This window comes from Manihot esculenta, chromosome 9 (genome assembly GCF_001659605.2).
Source record: "Manihot esculenta cultivar AM560-2 chromosome 9, M.esculenta_v8, whole genome shotgun sequence".
Classification (NCBI taxonomy): Eukaryota; Viridiplantae; Streptophyta; class Magnoliopsida; order Malpighiales; family Euphorbiaceae; genus Manihot; species Manihot esculenta.
In genome coordinates this window covers 32,998,336-33,015,081 of record NC_035169.2, presented here as the reverse complement: position 1 = coordinate 33,015,081, position 16,746 = coordinate 32,998,336, and the positions used below count along the sequence as shown (strand labels likewise).

At 34.0% G+C, this 16,746-nt stretch overlaps 3 protein-coding genes across 4 annotated transcripts; 2 read left to right on the top strand and 1 right to left on the bottom strand.

Annotated features, from left to right (window-relative positions):
* The first annotated feature begins 1,064 nt into the window (after positions 1-1,064).
* LOC110622824 (pentatricopeptide repeat-containing protein At5g27270) lies at positions 1,065-11,407 on the top strand. 2 transcript variants are annotated; one of them, XM_021767488.2, is made up of 10 exons: positions 1,066-1,690; positions 2,334-3,729; positions 3,901-4,212; positions 4,545-4,649; positions 4,758-4,845; positions 4,960-5,081; positions 5,993-6,057; positions 6,702-8,777; positions 10,891-10,975; positions 11,109-11,407. In XM_021767488.2, exons 1-8 carry the CDS (start codon positions 1,148-1,150, stop codon positions 7,275-7,277), a joined length of 3,207 nt encoding a protein of 1,068 aa, XP_021623180.1. In that variant the 5' UTR covers positions 1,066-1,147; the 3' UTR covers positions 7,278-8,777; positions 10,891-10,975; positions 11,109-11,407. The 2 variants fall into 2 exon arrangements, with proteins under 2 accessions (XP_021623182.1, XP_021623180.1); XM_021767490.2 differs by lacking the exons at positions 10,891-10,975; positions 11,109-11,407 and having other exon boundaries at positions 1,065-1,690; positions 5,993-6,053; positions 6,702-7,088.
* Positions 8,619-11,407, top strand: LOC110622827 (NADH dehydrogenase [ubiquinone] iron-sulfur protein 6, mitochondrial). Its single transcript, XM_021767493.2, has 3 exons — positions 8,619-8,777; positions 10,891-10,975; positions 11,109-11,407. The coding sequence occupies exons 1-3, from the start codon at positions 8,664-8,666 to the stop codon at positions 11,216-11,218; spliced, it is 309 nt and encodes a 102-aa protein (XP_021623185.1). The 5' UTR covers positions 8,619-8,663; the 3' UTR covers positions 11,219-11,407.
* Positions 11,408-11,980: 573 nt separating this feature from the next.
* LOC110622826 (4-coumarate--CoA ligase 2) lies at positions 11,981-16,121 on the bottom strand. The gene is made up of 6 exons (XM_021767492.2): positions 14,842-16,121; positions 13,162-13,360; positions 12,919-13,064; positions 12,689-12,756; positions 12,496-12,598; positions 11,981-12,330 (listed from the first exon to the last, which is right to left on the bottom strand). Exons 1-6 carry the CDS (start codon positions 15,892-15,894, stop codon positions 12,208-12,210), a joined length of 1,692 nt encoding a protein of 563 aa, XP_021623184.1. The 5' UTR covers positions 15,895-16,121; the 3' UTR covers positions 11,981-12,207.
* Between the last annotated feature and the right edge of the window lie 625 nt (positions 16,122-16,746).

Here is a 16,746-nt window from a genome sequence, read left to right as displayed (position 1 = left end):
CTATATTATAATAAATCCATGTTCATAGAAACAAAGACTAGTTATTTATTTTTTTGTGATTAATTTAAAGAAAAAAAAAATCCTTTTCCTTCCCATTTCTTTTATCTCTTGAACCACTCTTAAATTCCTCTTGATTTATAAATTCATATTAAAATCTGCTCTTCCGCTTTATTATTAAATCTGAACATTTGGATACAAGAACTTGAAAATCTCAGCTTCAAAATCTTTATTAGGATTAAAAATATTTCTTATTATGTGATATAATCAGTATGTGTGGCATTTTAGTCTTTTTCCGATGGAAAATTGTGTATCTCTTCATACTGTTTTACTGGTGGTATAACAATCTCTATAATAAGCTTTGCTATAAAAAAAAACACTCGATGAAGATCAGAAGAATAAAGAGATAGTTTACATTAAATGTTAATCTCTGTAATTTTATAATTAAATCATCCCATTCATCATCAAGAACCTAATAATATATTAAATCATCCCATTCATCATCAAGAACCTAATAATATATTAAATCATCCCATTCATCATCAAGATTTCATTCCGAGGAATATAGTTTTGGTTTGAAGCGAATAATAGAATCCTCATATGCTTCATTTACAAAAGGTGTGTCTCTAATTTGCTTATACCTTACCAACACAAATAGATTAATTGATTAATGAACTTAACAATATATATATATTTAAGGAATTTTTATAAATAAAAAAATATCATTTTATTTTTTAAAAATTAACCAATTCTTTCATATTTAGTTATTTTATAAAAAAAAGTTAAACCATTTTTTTTGCATTGAATTTATAGACTAAATATTTAAAAATTTATATAATTCAAATTAAAAAAAAAAAAGAAAAAATCTGGACCGCCGCTTTGTTGATAAACAGACAAACGTTTTATTTGATAAAACGTATATATTTGTTAATTGAGAAATTTTCAAATAATAATATTTAATGATTTTTTTAAATTGTAGGGATTTATAGTAATTATTTTTATAAATATTAAAGAAATTATAAAAAAAAAGACTTTTTAATGAGTAAAAAAAGAAAAAAGACTTACAATGTGAAAACTATCTCATCTCTTAAATTCCTGTAACCGGCAACGAAATCCCATTTGCCCGGGAAACGACGAAAAAGGAAAGGAAATGGATCCCGTCGGCCTAAGCTTCAAGTCCTCCTTCCTCTGTCCACCTCCCAAGCCAAAACCGAAACCCTCAAAACCACCAAAATCAAACTTCAAAATCCCCATCAACTGCTCAATTCATTCGGACCCTTGGTCCTTAAGCGACGGCAATATTTCAAAACCCAAACCCAAATCCAAGAATCCCAAGAAGCCTCTCTCAGACGACAACGCCAGGCGCATAATCAAAGCTAAAGCTCAGTACTTAAGCTTGCTCCGTAAACACCAAGGTCCTCGCGCCCAGACCCCGAAGTGGATAAAGAGAACGCCTGAGCAAATGGTTCAGTATTTGCAGGATGATAGGAATGGGCGACTTTATGGGAAGCATGTGGTTGCAGCCATAAAGACTGTGAGGTCGATGGCTGGGAAGAGAGAGGAGGAGAGGAATGTGAGGCTGCTGTTGAGTGGTTTTGTGGGTAAGTTGAGTTTTAGAGAGATGTGTACTGTTTTGAAGGAGCAGAAAGGATGGAGGGAGGCTAGAGACTTCTTTGCCTGGATGAAAATGCAGGTCTGTTTCAGTTGCTTTTGATTTATTTTAGTTTTTTTTTTTTAATTTTTCTGAGTTTATATATCTATATCATATGCATACTGGTTGTTCTTAAGTGTCTTATTGTTTTGTGTAGTAGTTATAATTCAAGGACTTGTTAAGTGTAGAATTCTTCTTATGAAACTGTTGTTTTTGGTGGGTCTAGAGAGTTGTAGAATTCTTCGTTTGTGACGTTTGTTGTTTCTGGTGGATCTAGAGAGTTGTAGAATTCTTTGTTTGAGACGTTTGTTATTTTGGTGGGTCTAGAGAGGGCAGAGATAATTTCATTCTAGATTTTTGTTATGTTCAGATGACTAATGCTTGTCTGTGCTTAACATTGCATGGAATTTTAGGTGAATGTGCACGGATGTACTTTGATGAAGTTCATATTGGTTTCAGTGATTAGCTGCAAAAGAGTGTTTATTTCGATTGAAATTGTGTGTGTCGTGGTATTTGCTTAGGTTTTTGTTTTCTGTTGATGGTTTGAGCGACTTTTTATAGGGTATGGACGCAGTGAATGCATGCCTTAAACTAGTTCAGTTTCATTCTTTTTGGTTTTTTTGTTATTATCCTCAAAAAAATCTGGAAATTAATTTCATGTAATGACAGCGCTGTGCTCTGACAGTTAAGCTATCACCCAAGTGTTATAGTCTACACAATTGTTTTACGAATATATGGGCAAGTTGGAAAGATCAAGTTGGCTGAACAGACCTTCTTGGAAATGCTTGAAGCAGGATGTGAACCTGACGAAGTTGCTTGTGGTACTATGTTGTGTTCATATGCCAGATGGGGACGTCACAAGGCTATGCTTTCATTTTATTCTGCTGTACAAGAAAGGGGAATTCCACTGTCGGTTTCAGTTTACAACTTTATGTTGTCCTCTTTGCAGAAGAAATCACTTCATGGCAAGGTCATAGAATTATGGAGGCAAATGGTGGATAAAGGGGTGACACCCAATAATTTTACTTATACTGTAGTCATCAGTTCACTTGTCAAGGAAGGTTTTCATGAGGAGGCTTTCAAAATTTTTAAAGAGATGAAGAATAGTGGGCACATGCCTGAGGAAGTGACATATAGCTTGCTTATTACCATAAGTACCAAAAATTGTAACTGGGATGAAGCAGGGAGATTGTATGAGGATATGAGATCTCATGGAATTGTTCCAAGTAACTTCACCTGTGCTTCACTTCTGACCATGTATTACAAAAACGGGGACTATTCTAAAGCCCTTTCTCTATTTACAGAAATGCAAAGAAAGAAAATTGTGGCGGATGAAGTTATCTATGGATTGCTCATTAGAATATATGGGAAACTTGGCCTGTATGATGATGCACAGAAAACATTTGAAGAGACTGAGCAACTAGGTATGCTGAGCGATGAGAAAACATATTTAGCAATGGCACAAGTCCATCTTAATTCAGGAAATGTTGAGAAAGCTCTGCGTGTTATTGAAGTGATGAAGTCTAGAGACATTTGGCTATCGAGATTTGCTTATATTGTTCTTTTGCAGTGCTATGTGATGAAAGAAGATCTGGACTCTGCTGAAGTTACATTTCAAGTTTTATCAAAGACTGGACTTCCCGATGCTGGTTCTTGTAATGACATGCTCAATTTGTATCTGAGACTTCAGTTGACTGAAAAGGCTATGGATTTTATCATCCATATAAGAAAAGATCAAGTAGATTTTGATGAGGAGCTTTTCAAGACAGTCACTAAAGTACTTTGCAAGGAGGGCATGCTAAGAGATGCTGAACAACTGATAAAAGAAATGGGTACAAACAGATCATTCCAAGATTGTAGATACTTCCAGACATTTTTCAAGATTATGCATGGACAAAACAAGGAATATAAAAACTTATTGGTCTTTGGTCAACCCGACACTATGGCTCTCAGGCTTATCTTTACCCTGTATTTGAGACATGGCAGCTTTAGTAAGATGGAAAAAATTCTGAAGTCATTGCTGGAGACTGTTGGTGGTTTGTCTATAGTGAATCAACTAGTTAGCAACTTCATCAGGGAAGGTTAGAAACCTGCCTTCCATATCTTGTGATTGGTACAATTTTATGCATCTCTCCGAAAGAGTTTTATTTGTCATTATAATTTTATGAATTCATTCTGTGGCATGAATCCAGCGCAATCTCCTCTTTTTTCCTCCTCTGATCTTGAGGACTGACATATCTTCTTCTACATAGGTGATATATGTGAAGCAAACACAATTAATGCTAAAGTAACAAAGCTAGGCTTCAGATTGGAGGATGAAATAATTGCTTCGTTGATTAGTTTATATGGTAAAAGACAAGAGTTGAAGCAAGCTCAAGAGACCTTTGCAGCAGTTGTGGATTCCCCATCATGTGGAAAGTCAATATTTAACTCGATGATTGATGCATATGTTAACTGTGGTAAATCAGAGGAAGCATACAGTTTTTATAAGGAATTAACTGATCAAGGTCACAATCTGGGTGCTTTTGGTGTCAGCGTTATTGTGAATTCATTGACTAAATGTGGTAGGAATGCCTTTTCATATATTAGTAAAGTTTATTTTATTTTATAACATTCTTTGGTAGGTGGTCATTCTGCACTATATGTGGATATAATCTTATTACAAATGGTTCATCCTCGTGAATTAAAATTCTGTTGCCCAAAACAGTTATAGGTTCAAAAACTAAAGCTTCCATCTTACTTGAGTTGGCGATTTATCATTGTCTTTGAGAAGGCAGTTAAAATAGGCATGCTAGTGGTGTAGTCCGTAATGCATCTTGACATGGTAATATGGTATGTAGCTACTTCTGTGGTAATTTTGATTAGTGAGAACTGACGAGAATTATTCCATTGCCAGGCAAACATCAGGAAGCAGAGAATGTCATTCGCAAGAGCATGCAGGACAACATGGAGCTTGATACAGTGGCATACAATATTTTTATCAAGGCAATGCTAGGAGCAGGTTGATATAGATTCTCTCATTATTATTATTATTTTTTTATTATTACTATTATTTTTCAAGATAAGTACAGAAAAAAGTGGGCATTGATCTGTAGAAGTAATGTTGCAGGGAGATTGCATTTTGCAGCCAGCATCTATGAACGGATGCTTTCCTTGAGAGTCACTCCATCAATTCAGACATACAACTCCATGATTAGGTGACAACTTGATGGAAGAAAAGTGTCTTGAAATAATATTATTTGTAGCATCTGCATGTTTGTCTATATTTGGGAAGTTTTATTGCTGCTTTTATTAATTAACTATGGATGCAGCGTTTATGGACGAGGTCGGAAGCTGGATAAGGTTGCGGAGATCTTAGATACTGCTTGCAGCTTGGGTGTGCCTCTGGATGAGAAGGCATACATGAAAATTATTAGCTATTATGGCAAGGCTGGTAATAAGCTACAGCTACCTTTGTCTCCAATCTCCATTAACATATAATATCATTTTATATTTTGCAATTGCATTAAAATTTTTAAAGGTCCAATTATTTTTTTCTTTTGGGTGAAATAAGATGTTGTATTTTTCGAATAATGTCTTTCCCTTTGTTGCTCTGAACTTTTGGAAGATGTGTCCCTGTACTTCAAGTTCTGTCTATGTTGGCTTAGTTTATGGTTAGCACCTAGCACAGCATTCATCAAGGAGATGTTACCATCTTTAGCATATCTGTTTGCACCACTTGGGCTATGTTGGTAAAACGTAATCAAAAGTGTAAATGCAATTGTGATTAAATTACATTACTTGTTGCTTTATTAGTTGTATGGAGAAAATCTATTGTAATCTAACATGAACTGTGTTAAAAAAATCATTATTGATTTAGTTAATGTCCATTACTAACAAAAATGTGTGGTATCATATGATTATTTCTTTACTTCATTGCTCATATTTTACTTCCACTGCGACTCAACAATTGTCACCATCCCTAAGACTACTGCACTGCCACCACCCATAACCACTGCCAGATAAACTAAATATAGAAATAGAAATGGTCTACATTACATTATTTTTCATCTTGCTGCCAAACATATGATTAGAATGGCCATTGCTTCGCGCTTATCATTCTACTATATATTTTTTTATTGCATTACTTTCTATTTCATTAATGTATATTATAGTATATATACTTGAAAACAATACATAAACTCAATGTATGCATTATGTCCTCTCCCAATATAGCTAAATGGTTTATGAGGTGGTAGATTCACTTCTTTTCAGTTAAATATTATTTTGGTGCTTTAGTTAGCAAGGTATTATATTCTTCCTTGATTAAGATATTCCATAACCTTAAAATTTTTATCCCCTCAGGTAAGACAAATGAAGCATCACTTCTGTTCACCAAAATGCAGGAAGAAGGGATAAAACCAGGGAAGGTATATTCATATATTTACTGCCAAAACTATAGAGATTAGGCTTGAAGGAATTTGCATTACCATATGATCGCCACATGAAATTGACCTCTCTATATATGCGTGTTTGTTTGTCTGAGATGAGCCTATCTTTTTGTCATTTGTTAGATTTATTAAATCATAAAAAGTATCCTTTGATTTACAGTGTCAAATTTGATGGCAAGTTCATTAATTTTAATTATTCATATTCTGCCTCAAATGCTTGACTAACTGTTGGAATTGATGAGATTCCCTTAATTCATGGGATAAGATTGTGAGAACATCTTGTGGTTGATTAGCACAATCATTGGCTTAATCATTGACTTGATGGTTGTATTAAGGAGTGATTTATGGGATGCCATATAAATTTTGCATCTTCCATTATCATTTTGGACCCTTGTGTATTTTGTAAATGAGGTGCTAGTAAAATGTAATCTTTAAGGTTTTATGTCCATGGATATAGGCTCTCTATAGCTGCACCATGTAATTATTCTCTTGTTATTTTCTCCCTTCTTTTCTATTATTCTAAAAGTTTCAAAACCAACTTTTCTAGCATTCATGTAAAGTAGTGAATTCACTATGAGCCATTTGAAAGCAGAAGTGCTTAACCCCTTACCGGGAAAATGCAGGTTATTTACAACATTATGATCAACGTGTATGCAGTAGCAGGACTCTGTCATGAAGTTGAGGGACTTTTCCATGGCATGCAGAGAGATGGGTGGCTGCCGGACTCCTTCACATACCTCTCCCTTGTTCGAGCTTATACAGGGAAATTGAAATATTCTGAGGCTGAGGAAACAATTGATGCTATGGAGAAGAAAGGCATCCCACCTTCTTGTGCTCATTTTAACCTCTTACTCTCTGCTTATGCAAAAGCTGGTCTTATGGCAGAAGCAGAAAGGGTTTATAAAAAACTATTGACAGCTGGCTTAAGTCCTGATCTTGCTTGTTTTCAGAGTATGCTAAGAGGTTACATGGACTATGGTCATGTGGAAGAAGGTATACACTTTTTTGAGCAGATGAGAGAGTCTGCAGAACCTGATCGGTTCATTATGAGTGCAGCTGTACATTTGTATAATTTTGCTGGAAAGAAACACATGGCTGAAGTTCTTTTGGGATCCATGAACAATTTGAGGATCCCATTCCTCGCTAACCTTAAAGTTGGATCAAAGGTAGGAACTGTTGATGTCTCAGTGGTAACTTGACAATGCACTATATAACCTGGAGAGCAAGAGGATGAGAGGAATTTTTATATTTATATGGAGCAGTGATGACAGAAACAGTAATAAATTGGTGAATTGCTGTTGGTATTCCTCTGATCAAGTGGTGGATGGCACCATATCTCTGAAGGCTTAGGCCTCATGGTCAATGTAGATGCCTCCAACTTGAAGTTGAACAACCCATGAGTGAGAGTGACTATGAACAAATGCTGCGCGATTGCACACTCGAGGTGACATGGTAGTGGATTAGGAGTTCAATACAGCTGTGCTTTCACCATTCAACGAAGAGCTCCTCCAGTGTATGAAGATAAATTGTGGCAAAGATGTGTAAGAAGATTGTTCTTGGACTAAGGCATCCTAACCAGAAAATGCATGATAATGGATGCCAGTACCGGTGAGTACTGGGCCAGCTGACTACAGTAGGCTTGGTGAGTCCATGTACTGTACCTCCACTCTTTGTCTATTGTGAGGTTTACGAATATGTATTGCCTGTTGGCTTTGTTATTGGCTGTGATGAAGTACCAGATGATTTGAAAGTATTTAGATTTGCTTCCTTCATGAAACTGACATCCGGTAAGCTACAGCAGTAGGCAATAGCTTTCTGCTTGCGGTTGTGCTCAAGAAACCATTCAGATATCAACTTGGTATTTTTGTGATTTTGGCATGCTTATCAAGAAAAATACAGGTTGGATAACTGCTGAGGAACAGGGACTAGATATGTCAACTATACATATCTCAGCAATATGTCTCTAAATTATTTTATTTGTGATAATAAGGGCAAATGCGTAACCCAAATACAATGTAAGTGATAGTCTTAATTAGCTAAATTATATTATACATTCACAAGTATGTGTAATTTCACTTATAATTTTTTTTTTAAATTATAGATGGTGGAATTCATTTAAATTTAACTAGTTAAATCACTAAAACTTATATTTTAACTAATTATTAAACTCATAAACTTAAAATGTGCCTCTAACTAAAATTGCTTATGAACCAACTTTTATTAAATAAATTTAGAAATTAAATTGAGCTCTACTTATTGAATGGTAGATATGCATTATAGTAGCACACAATGGAAGTAGTTGGAAAAATTCATGTTAAGACATACTGGTTAGATTCTTGTTTAGAATTTTTCTTTGCTTGAACATTAGGTGACAAATTTCTTTTTAGAAAAAAATTACATAAAGTTTTTTAAATGGGCCTGGAGATTCATAAAAATTAGGATCGTGGCCCATTTGAGATGGGCCTGGGGATTTGTCAATGGACCGATCACCCTTCCAAATCTATAAGGTTAGCGTTGCCTTTTTTTCTCTTCTAATTTCTGAATTAAATATTTCTCTCCGTGAAAATTTCAGGCAGGAACCAACGATGGCTTCTGCTTTGTTGAGAACCCTAACGAGATCGTCCAATTTGGGTTGCAGCACCAGAAATTTCAGTCTCGTTACCAGTCAAATCAGCAATCACACTGCCAAATGGATGCAGGTGCCTTTTCCATTTGCAACTTTTAATCATTTATTGATTTCTGATTAGGAGAGGGGAGGGACTTGATTGATTCTTTTTCAGAAGAAGATAATCATGCTACTCTAATTTGCGAAAAATCGTTGATTTTGTACCTATATCATTAGGTATATCTGGGGTTTTATTTGCATTTACGTACTGAAACTGGGCTGAGATTTGAGATTGTGGTTTACTTAACCTAATTGTTATTATCATTATGTCAAAGTTAATTGGATTCATATGAAAATTTTTTAACTACTAGAAATTCGGGTGATTTGATCCCTCAAGCTCAATCTATAGAACAGAACTCTCGTAGTCTTATTACTGGATTCAATGAATAACTAGTAAATTTTTGGTACCAAATGCGTTCAGTGTCATTTACCAAGCTGCAGAAGATTTTACTTCAACATGATTGAAAAAACGTTCTTTTAGTTTCTTTATTTTCATTAGATCAAGCACACAATTCTACCATGAATTTGAAACAATCATGGAATTTCTTTGCCAATAGTCAGTTAATCAACAGCTTTTATTTCCATCTATTTAACCGCACGGAATTTTGTTTTCTTTTCTGAAGTTGTATACTGGTTAAACTGATTATTTACTTTTTATTTATATATGTCTTTTGTATGTATTGGCAAACCATTCAGTTTTTCAACAAAATGCAAGTCTATAGATTTTCTTTACCAAGGGAAAGGACTGCTATTGTTTGGACATAGGTTTAAATCTTAGCAAATAGCAATTGACATTTAGCAAAGGTCTGCATGCTGGAGTATTAACAACCATTCTTCTTTTCCAATTTTATCATTTTGAATATTTGCTATGCCTGCCGTTTTAGCTGAAAGTTATAGAAATTGTGTGGAGTTGGTCATGTGCCTTTAGGTCCTTCAATATAGATGATGAAATGTAAGATGGTGGGTCTTATTGGAGATGGACATGTTTCTCTTATCAACTTTGATTCATGGTGGTTTGACTTGGCAACTCCAAAATTTTACATGCTTGGGCATGATTTTATTTGTCTGTTTGTTCTTTGCACAAAACCTGTAAATATTTGTGCATTTGAATTCAGAGGATACAAGTATCATATAACTGTTCCCAAGTGAATGCCAGTGTTGTGTTTTCAAATCTCTAGCTAGTATGCCTTGAATTTTTTGCCAATTGTCCTTCAAATTCTAGCTTAGCATCCTACTTTTTCTTATAGTAGTGGATGGATTTGCTGCCTTGATTGAGTTTTAACTTTCCTACTCAAAATCAACTTGGTGAAAGAGTTGAGATGCTCAAAATTAGTCAACTCAATATGTGTTGTGAACTCAAGTAAGCTTGTGACCAAATTTAAATTTAAGCTTGAGCATACGTGCAATAAGTTCAAGTCATTATTTTCTTTTTATATGATTAGGGTCAAATCATAATATAATGACTTTAACTGCTCAAGTTCAACCTCCACTTGATTGAAGTCAAATAAACTTTTACTAGTGACTCAAATCTGAACAACTTACAAGTACGTGGAGTCATTAGACCCTTAACAATGTCAAATCAACATGAAATTATGAGCTTCAGCTACAGGATTTTAAGATAAACACAATGCTTTGAGAAGGTGACACTATAGTGGCATGCATTTATTATTAGCAAAATGATTATCTAGTTTTGGATGCTTTTGGTTATGGAAGAACAAACCTTACTGTTGCAGTTTTAGATTGTGATTTGAGTTCTTCTAAATTAATGCATTTTATTCCAAAGCCATTTTAAGATGATGATCTATACCGTCTTGTTTATAGAGTCGTCAATGCTCTGTAGATTCTAGTTTGTCTTTCCTCGCCTTATGTTTGAAGTTGCTAATACATACTTGGCAGGTTGTTTATGTTTCTTTACTTCTTTTTTCCTATGATCCTGTGGTTCATACCTATGACATCGTGGACTTCATTGCTATAGCAGTTATTTCTTTTATTCTTTTACTATTCACGCGATCTCTAGTGACAATATCATGTTTTCTGTGCTGATTGAACTTTTTACATGCAAGTTTATTTTTTCTGTAATTTTCTACTTCCTAATTGGAAGGTCTGTATTAACACTGAAATAATGAAGAATTGCTTTTTATTTGTAGGATACTAGCAAGAAATCTCCAATGGAGTTGATCAATGAAATTCCACCCATCAAGGTTGAAGGCAGGATTGTTGCATGCGAAGGAGGTACGTTTACTGTATATTGTATGGCATTACACTTGTGAACTTGGTACTTTTAAATATTTCATCATATGTTCTATCTCAGTGATCCCCTAAAGAGTGGGTTAATATTGGTAGTCTTTCTTGTTTCTTGTTGCAGACACGAACCCTGCACTCGGGCATCCTATTGAGTTCATATGCCTTGACTTGAAGGAGCCAGCCGTCTGCAAGTACTGTGGCCTACGCTATGTCCAGGATCATCATCACTAGAGTAATAGTTCTCTTATTTAATCATCTGCATGGAGATTGGTATTTTGGACTAATATGTGCCTATCTTTGTCAAATTGTTTCAATCAATTTGCACTTTCAGTTGACAAATCTTTGTACTATGGCATTTCCATGTGTTCAATATCAAGCGAATAAAGATTGGGCACGATCATTATCTTGCTTGCTTGGCGATTTTCTGAACCAAACTTCTGTTTATCGCTGTGCTGTCGTCTGCTTCAGACATTTATTTGTTTTCTTTCTTTTAATGAAAGAAGTATAATAGGCTAGGTTTTCTGACTGATTAGTGGTCAGCGGTTGTTAAATAATCCTTGAATTTTTTCTCCTGATGAAAATAAAAATTAATTGGAAATGTTGAAGAAAGTAAATCCCAAGTATTAAAATTTTATCAGCCTAAGGAGTTGTTAAAGCAGTCAGCGACAATTAAGGGGTTTGACCAATAGATATAGGATTAATTGCATGTTAACTTTTGATGAACTGACATGTGACATAAGGCAAATTATTAAATATTTCATGTACCGTTATGATTGAGCTGATGTATCAAATTAATTGTATTGAAATAAATAATTAAAAATTTTAAATTTCATAAATTTAAATTAAAATTTCACTTTCATATAAATATATTTTTAATAGTGATACGGGTCTAGTGAATAATTTTTATTTATAAATTTTTAATTATATGTCTTTATACTATTAGTTGGGTTTACCATTTTAATATGATAAAGTGGTTTGCGTAGAGACAAAAAGTAATCATTCCACGATTTGTTTTCCCACTCTTATTAAGAACCTAGTGGTAACTTAGCCATCAAATTACATCCCGTGCATATAGAAAAGAATTACATCACATGCGAATAGAAAATATAAAATAATAATAGAAGAAGAAAAATAGAAAATTTACGGGAGGGTTTCTTGTAGTCTAGTGCCAGCAAACCACAGAAGGACCTTGCCTAACAGAACTAGTAAGAAAAAAAATTCTAAGACACTGAGGAGGTTGACGCCAGCTTGGCTTTGATGTCTTTCCTTAATATCTTTCCAGAGGGAGACTTGGGAATTGCATGAACAAAGTACACTTTGTGCAGTTTCTTGTAGAACACCACCTGTTTGAAGAAAATGCTAAGATATAATAAATTAGGAGTTGAAATCAGCCTAATAATTCAGTGGTGTAATAAGTGCTTGCAAATGAAATATTAGTTTGCTGCATCTGCCTTTAATAAACCAGTACTTATCCGAAACCCTAAAACCTTGGTCTATTCTAGACTTGCCTGTTTTGCTATGTAATCTTTTACGGCCTCCTCAGTGAGCTCGAACCCATTTGATGGAACTACAAATGCAACAGGAGCTTCTCCAGCAACTTCATCTTTTTGCCTAATAATAAATTAGAGAATTTGTTAACTGCCTATGGGCTTTGACATCTCTTTTAATTATGAATTATTGGTATTTTGTAATGCAACTTACGGGACAACAGCAGCATCTGCAATTGATGGGTGGTTTACCAGGAGGGCCTCAAGCTCTGCTGGTGGCACCTGAACACAACATTAAAAAACACAAGCAAACACATTTTTTCGGAAAATTATTCAGTGCGCATGTATCAAGTGATGAACTTTACCGTCCATAATTTTAAAAAAATGAATTTTTATGAGGAAAATATATATATATACAAAGTAGAATGGAAGCATAACACATACTTGGAAGCCTTTGAATTTGATAATTTCCTTGACTCTATCAACAATGAAAACCTCCTCATCATCATCTACATAACCAATGTCTCCAGTATGAAGCCAACCTTCAACATCTATGGTATTTGCTGTGGCCTCCAGATCATTCAAATACCCTATAAATTATTTTCACAACCTCAAATAAAAATTAGTCAATTACAAGTTAAACAATACAAAACGCCAACGTTTTAGGACAGGCAAAGAGGCAGGCACCTTTCATAATTTGTTGCCCACGAATGCAAATTTCACCAGGTTGGTTGTAGCCAAGGGAGCAGCCAGTTTCAGGGTCAATGACCTTGAGCTCTGCATTTCTAACCACAGTGCCACATGAACCTGACTTGGTTGGAAATGGCTGCTTTGCAAATCCTAAGCACATTGATAGCACTGGCCCTGCCTCTGTCATGCCGTACCCCTGCACCTCATTACTTCTCAATCATACTTCTCTCCAATTTATTGTGTGTTTGTAAAAATACTTTAAAAACATGAGTATATATTCAAAAATTTTATTTAGCTCAAATACATATTTGACCCCTAAATTTTATAAATTATAATTATTCAACCTTTAAACTTTATAAAATATAACTATTTAATCTTAAAAAATTTAAAATATATATAAATTATGTATAGCTGTAGGATTAAATAGTTATATTTTTGTAATAAAGTTAAGTGATAAAAAAATTAACATTTTCATGTAAATTAACTTTTTGGATAATGGTCGGTAGCTAATTATGTATTTAACTTTTTATTAATTTATCTATATTAATAAAAAAAATTTTAATTTGTATGAGTAGAAGTAGGTATACTTTTATTTGATTTAAGGATTATATTTTTTAGCCCTTGAGTTATAAATTTCAAATTGATTAATGAAGGAAATAGAATTTCATTATAATAATTTAATAATAATAATTAAAACCATGGGAGGTGATAGACAATGAAAAGACTCAATAAGATTGTAAAAAAAAGCATTATTTAAAATAAAAAAAAAAGAGGAATTGGATTTTTTTTTTTTAAATACTAAAATTATTGTCTAAAAAAGTCATCAAATTTGCTACCTATCATATCACAAAGAAAATCTGGATAATGTGAAATTTTCAAATCTCATAATAGAAGCAAGAGAATGAAAGCAACTACCTTAGGGAGATTGGAGCTGTTATTAGCCGCAAAATTGGCTAAGCAATCTTTGGCAGAATCGAATTACGAATATTTATATATTTAATTAATTAAAAATTAAAATATTATATTAACACGTGGTCTCTATTATATTTTAAATAATATTTTTATTATGTCAAGTTTAGATTAAATTGGTATGTAAACTCCAGCGTGTTCAAGAATTTGGCCGATCTGTTATCCAAAGTTGTGAGATTGTGATGGCCACGTTACGCTTTTCCGACGTGTGAATCAGATCTCAGCGACGTCATTAATGCTGGCCATACTCATCTTCCTACTTCCCACCACCACCACATCTTCTTCCACTGCTCTTTTCATGCATTTATTTCTTCTTTTCCCTTTCCATTTATTGTATTAAATTAAATTTATTATTCTATAATTCTTCTATCAATTTTTCTCTTTTTATATAAATTTATCTAATTATTTATATTTAATATAATATTAATTATTTTAATAATTTTAATTATTATAATAATAACTAAGAAAAAATTAAAAATAAATAATTTTTCGTAACCCACTCGATCTTCAAATATTATTATATTTTTAAAATTTTTCAATCCTGTACCCCTACGTTTGTGTGCAGAAAACGACACCGATTCAGGGTGGAAAAAAAATGCAAAACGACACAATGCTTTAAAGTTTTTCAGTTAAAACGCAGAGAAAATTGCGTAGCATGCTATCATTCACAACTCATAAGCAAAACCACTGTCATGTCATTATACTGACCTGTCCTAATATCGCCTGTGGCACCCTACTCCGTAGAGCATCCTCCAGCTCTTTCCCCAGCGGCGCGGCCCCTGACAGCACCACTCTGATCGAGCTCAGGTCGAACCCTGCCACCATCGGATTCTTTGCCAACGCCAGCACTAGCGGTGGCACCACCGCTGCTACCGACACCTTATGCTTCTGAATTAGCTCTAGCAATGCTCCTATCTCAAATTTTTGCATGAACAAAACCGCTGCCCCAGCTCTCAGCGAGCAGAGCAAAACACTGTTGAGTGAATATATATGAAACAGAGGCAGAACACACAACACAACGTCTTCTTGTTTCAAGTATAAGTTTGGGTTCTCTCCATCAACTTGCTGAGCCACACTCGTTATCAAGCTCTTGTGGGTTAATATGACTCCTTTAGGAAGCCCTGTGGTTCCTGAAGAGAAGGGCAATGCAACAGGATCGTCAGGGTGGATTGTTACATCTGGGATTTCGCTCTCCTTGGCCTCTGAAAGCACCGTGAAATGAAGACAATTCTCAGGTGGGTCATCAATGGTGATAACATTAAAATCTTGGCCGAGTTTTGGTTGGTTTTCTTGGGAATCTCTTAGCTTATCAACGTATTGAGATTGCGTAATGATCAGCTTGGCACGAGAAGAAGTAAACTGTTTGAATATTTCATTTGAAGTATAAAATGGATTGGCAGTGGTGGTGACTGCACCAATCATGGAAGCACCCATGAAAGAGAAGACAAATTCAGGACAATTTTGTAGGAGAATCATGACGACATCACCTTTGTTTATGCCCAAATTGGACAACCCAGCAGCACACTTCTGAGATACGAGGTGGGTTTCAGCAAAAGAATATGTCTTGCCAGTGGAGCCTGAAATAAGACATGGCCTATCAGCAAAACTTAAGAGATTCTCAAAGCAGTATGCATGGAGAGAAAGGTGGTTAGAGATGGGAATGTCAGGCAATTTTGATCTGAAAATATGGGCATCAGAATTGTGAGGAGGAGAGACTTCAGGCTTGGAAGGTTCAAGTTCAAGGGAAGCAATAGATATCATGATTCTTGGACCTGTTAATTCCTGTGTCTGAAGCAGCTTGTAATGGAGAGAGATGTTAACAGAACATAACAGAAGAAAGGAGATTATGTCTGGAAATGAAGGGAAGAGAGAGAGAGAAATAAATAAAAGGGGAGGGGGGGAAGAGAGAGGGTAGGTTGAAAGAGTGGGTGAGAGAGAAGTAGGTGTAAAATTGATAGATATTAGAAGGGAAGGAGAAGGAGAAAGTATGGAAAAGGGAGTGAGTTATGCATATGCTCTATCTCACGTTCAAGAAACCAAACCCCACTTGCTTACTTCTCTCGTCTAATAAAGCTTTTCCCTTTACCTAACTCTCCCCCCTTCAATTTTTTATTTCTCTTTTTTATTTTAATACCATTTTCCCTTAATAAAATTATTTATTTTAATTAATTTATTAGAAAAACATTCAAATTGAAACAATCGGAAATAATAATGTTAATGAATTTAAAATTCTATAATAATATTTTTATTGTTTATTTTTTTAAATAAGAATTCAAATTATCTATTACTATTTAATTTAAAATATATTTTATTAATAATGAGTTTATTATTCAATAAAACTTAAATATGGTATAATTAGAAAGTTATTTTATTTTTATTTGTAACTTTTTAAAATTATTTTATTTAAAATTATTTTTCACTTAAAACAAATAATTTTTTTTCAAAATTTATCATTATGTCTAATAATAAATATAATAAATATTTATTCAATTTCTTAGAAATATTTTTTTGTTGTAATTATTTAAAAATAATTTGAATATAATTAATAATAATATTAACTAATAAATTAAAATGGCATATGGCCAATATTTTGGAAAAATTCAATGCAATATT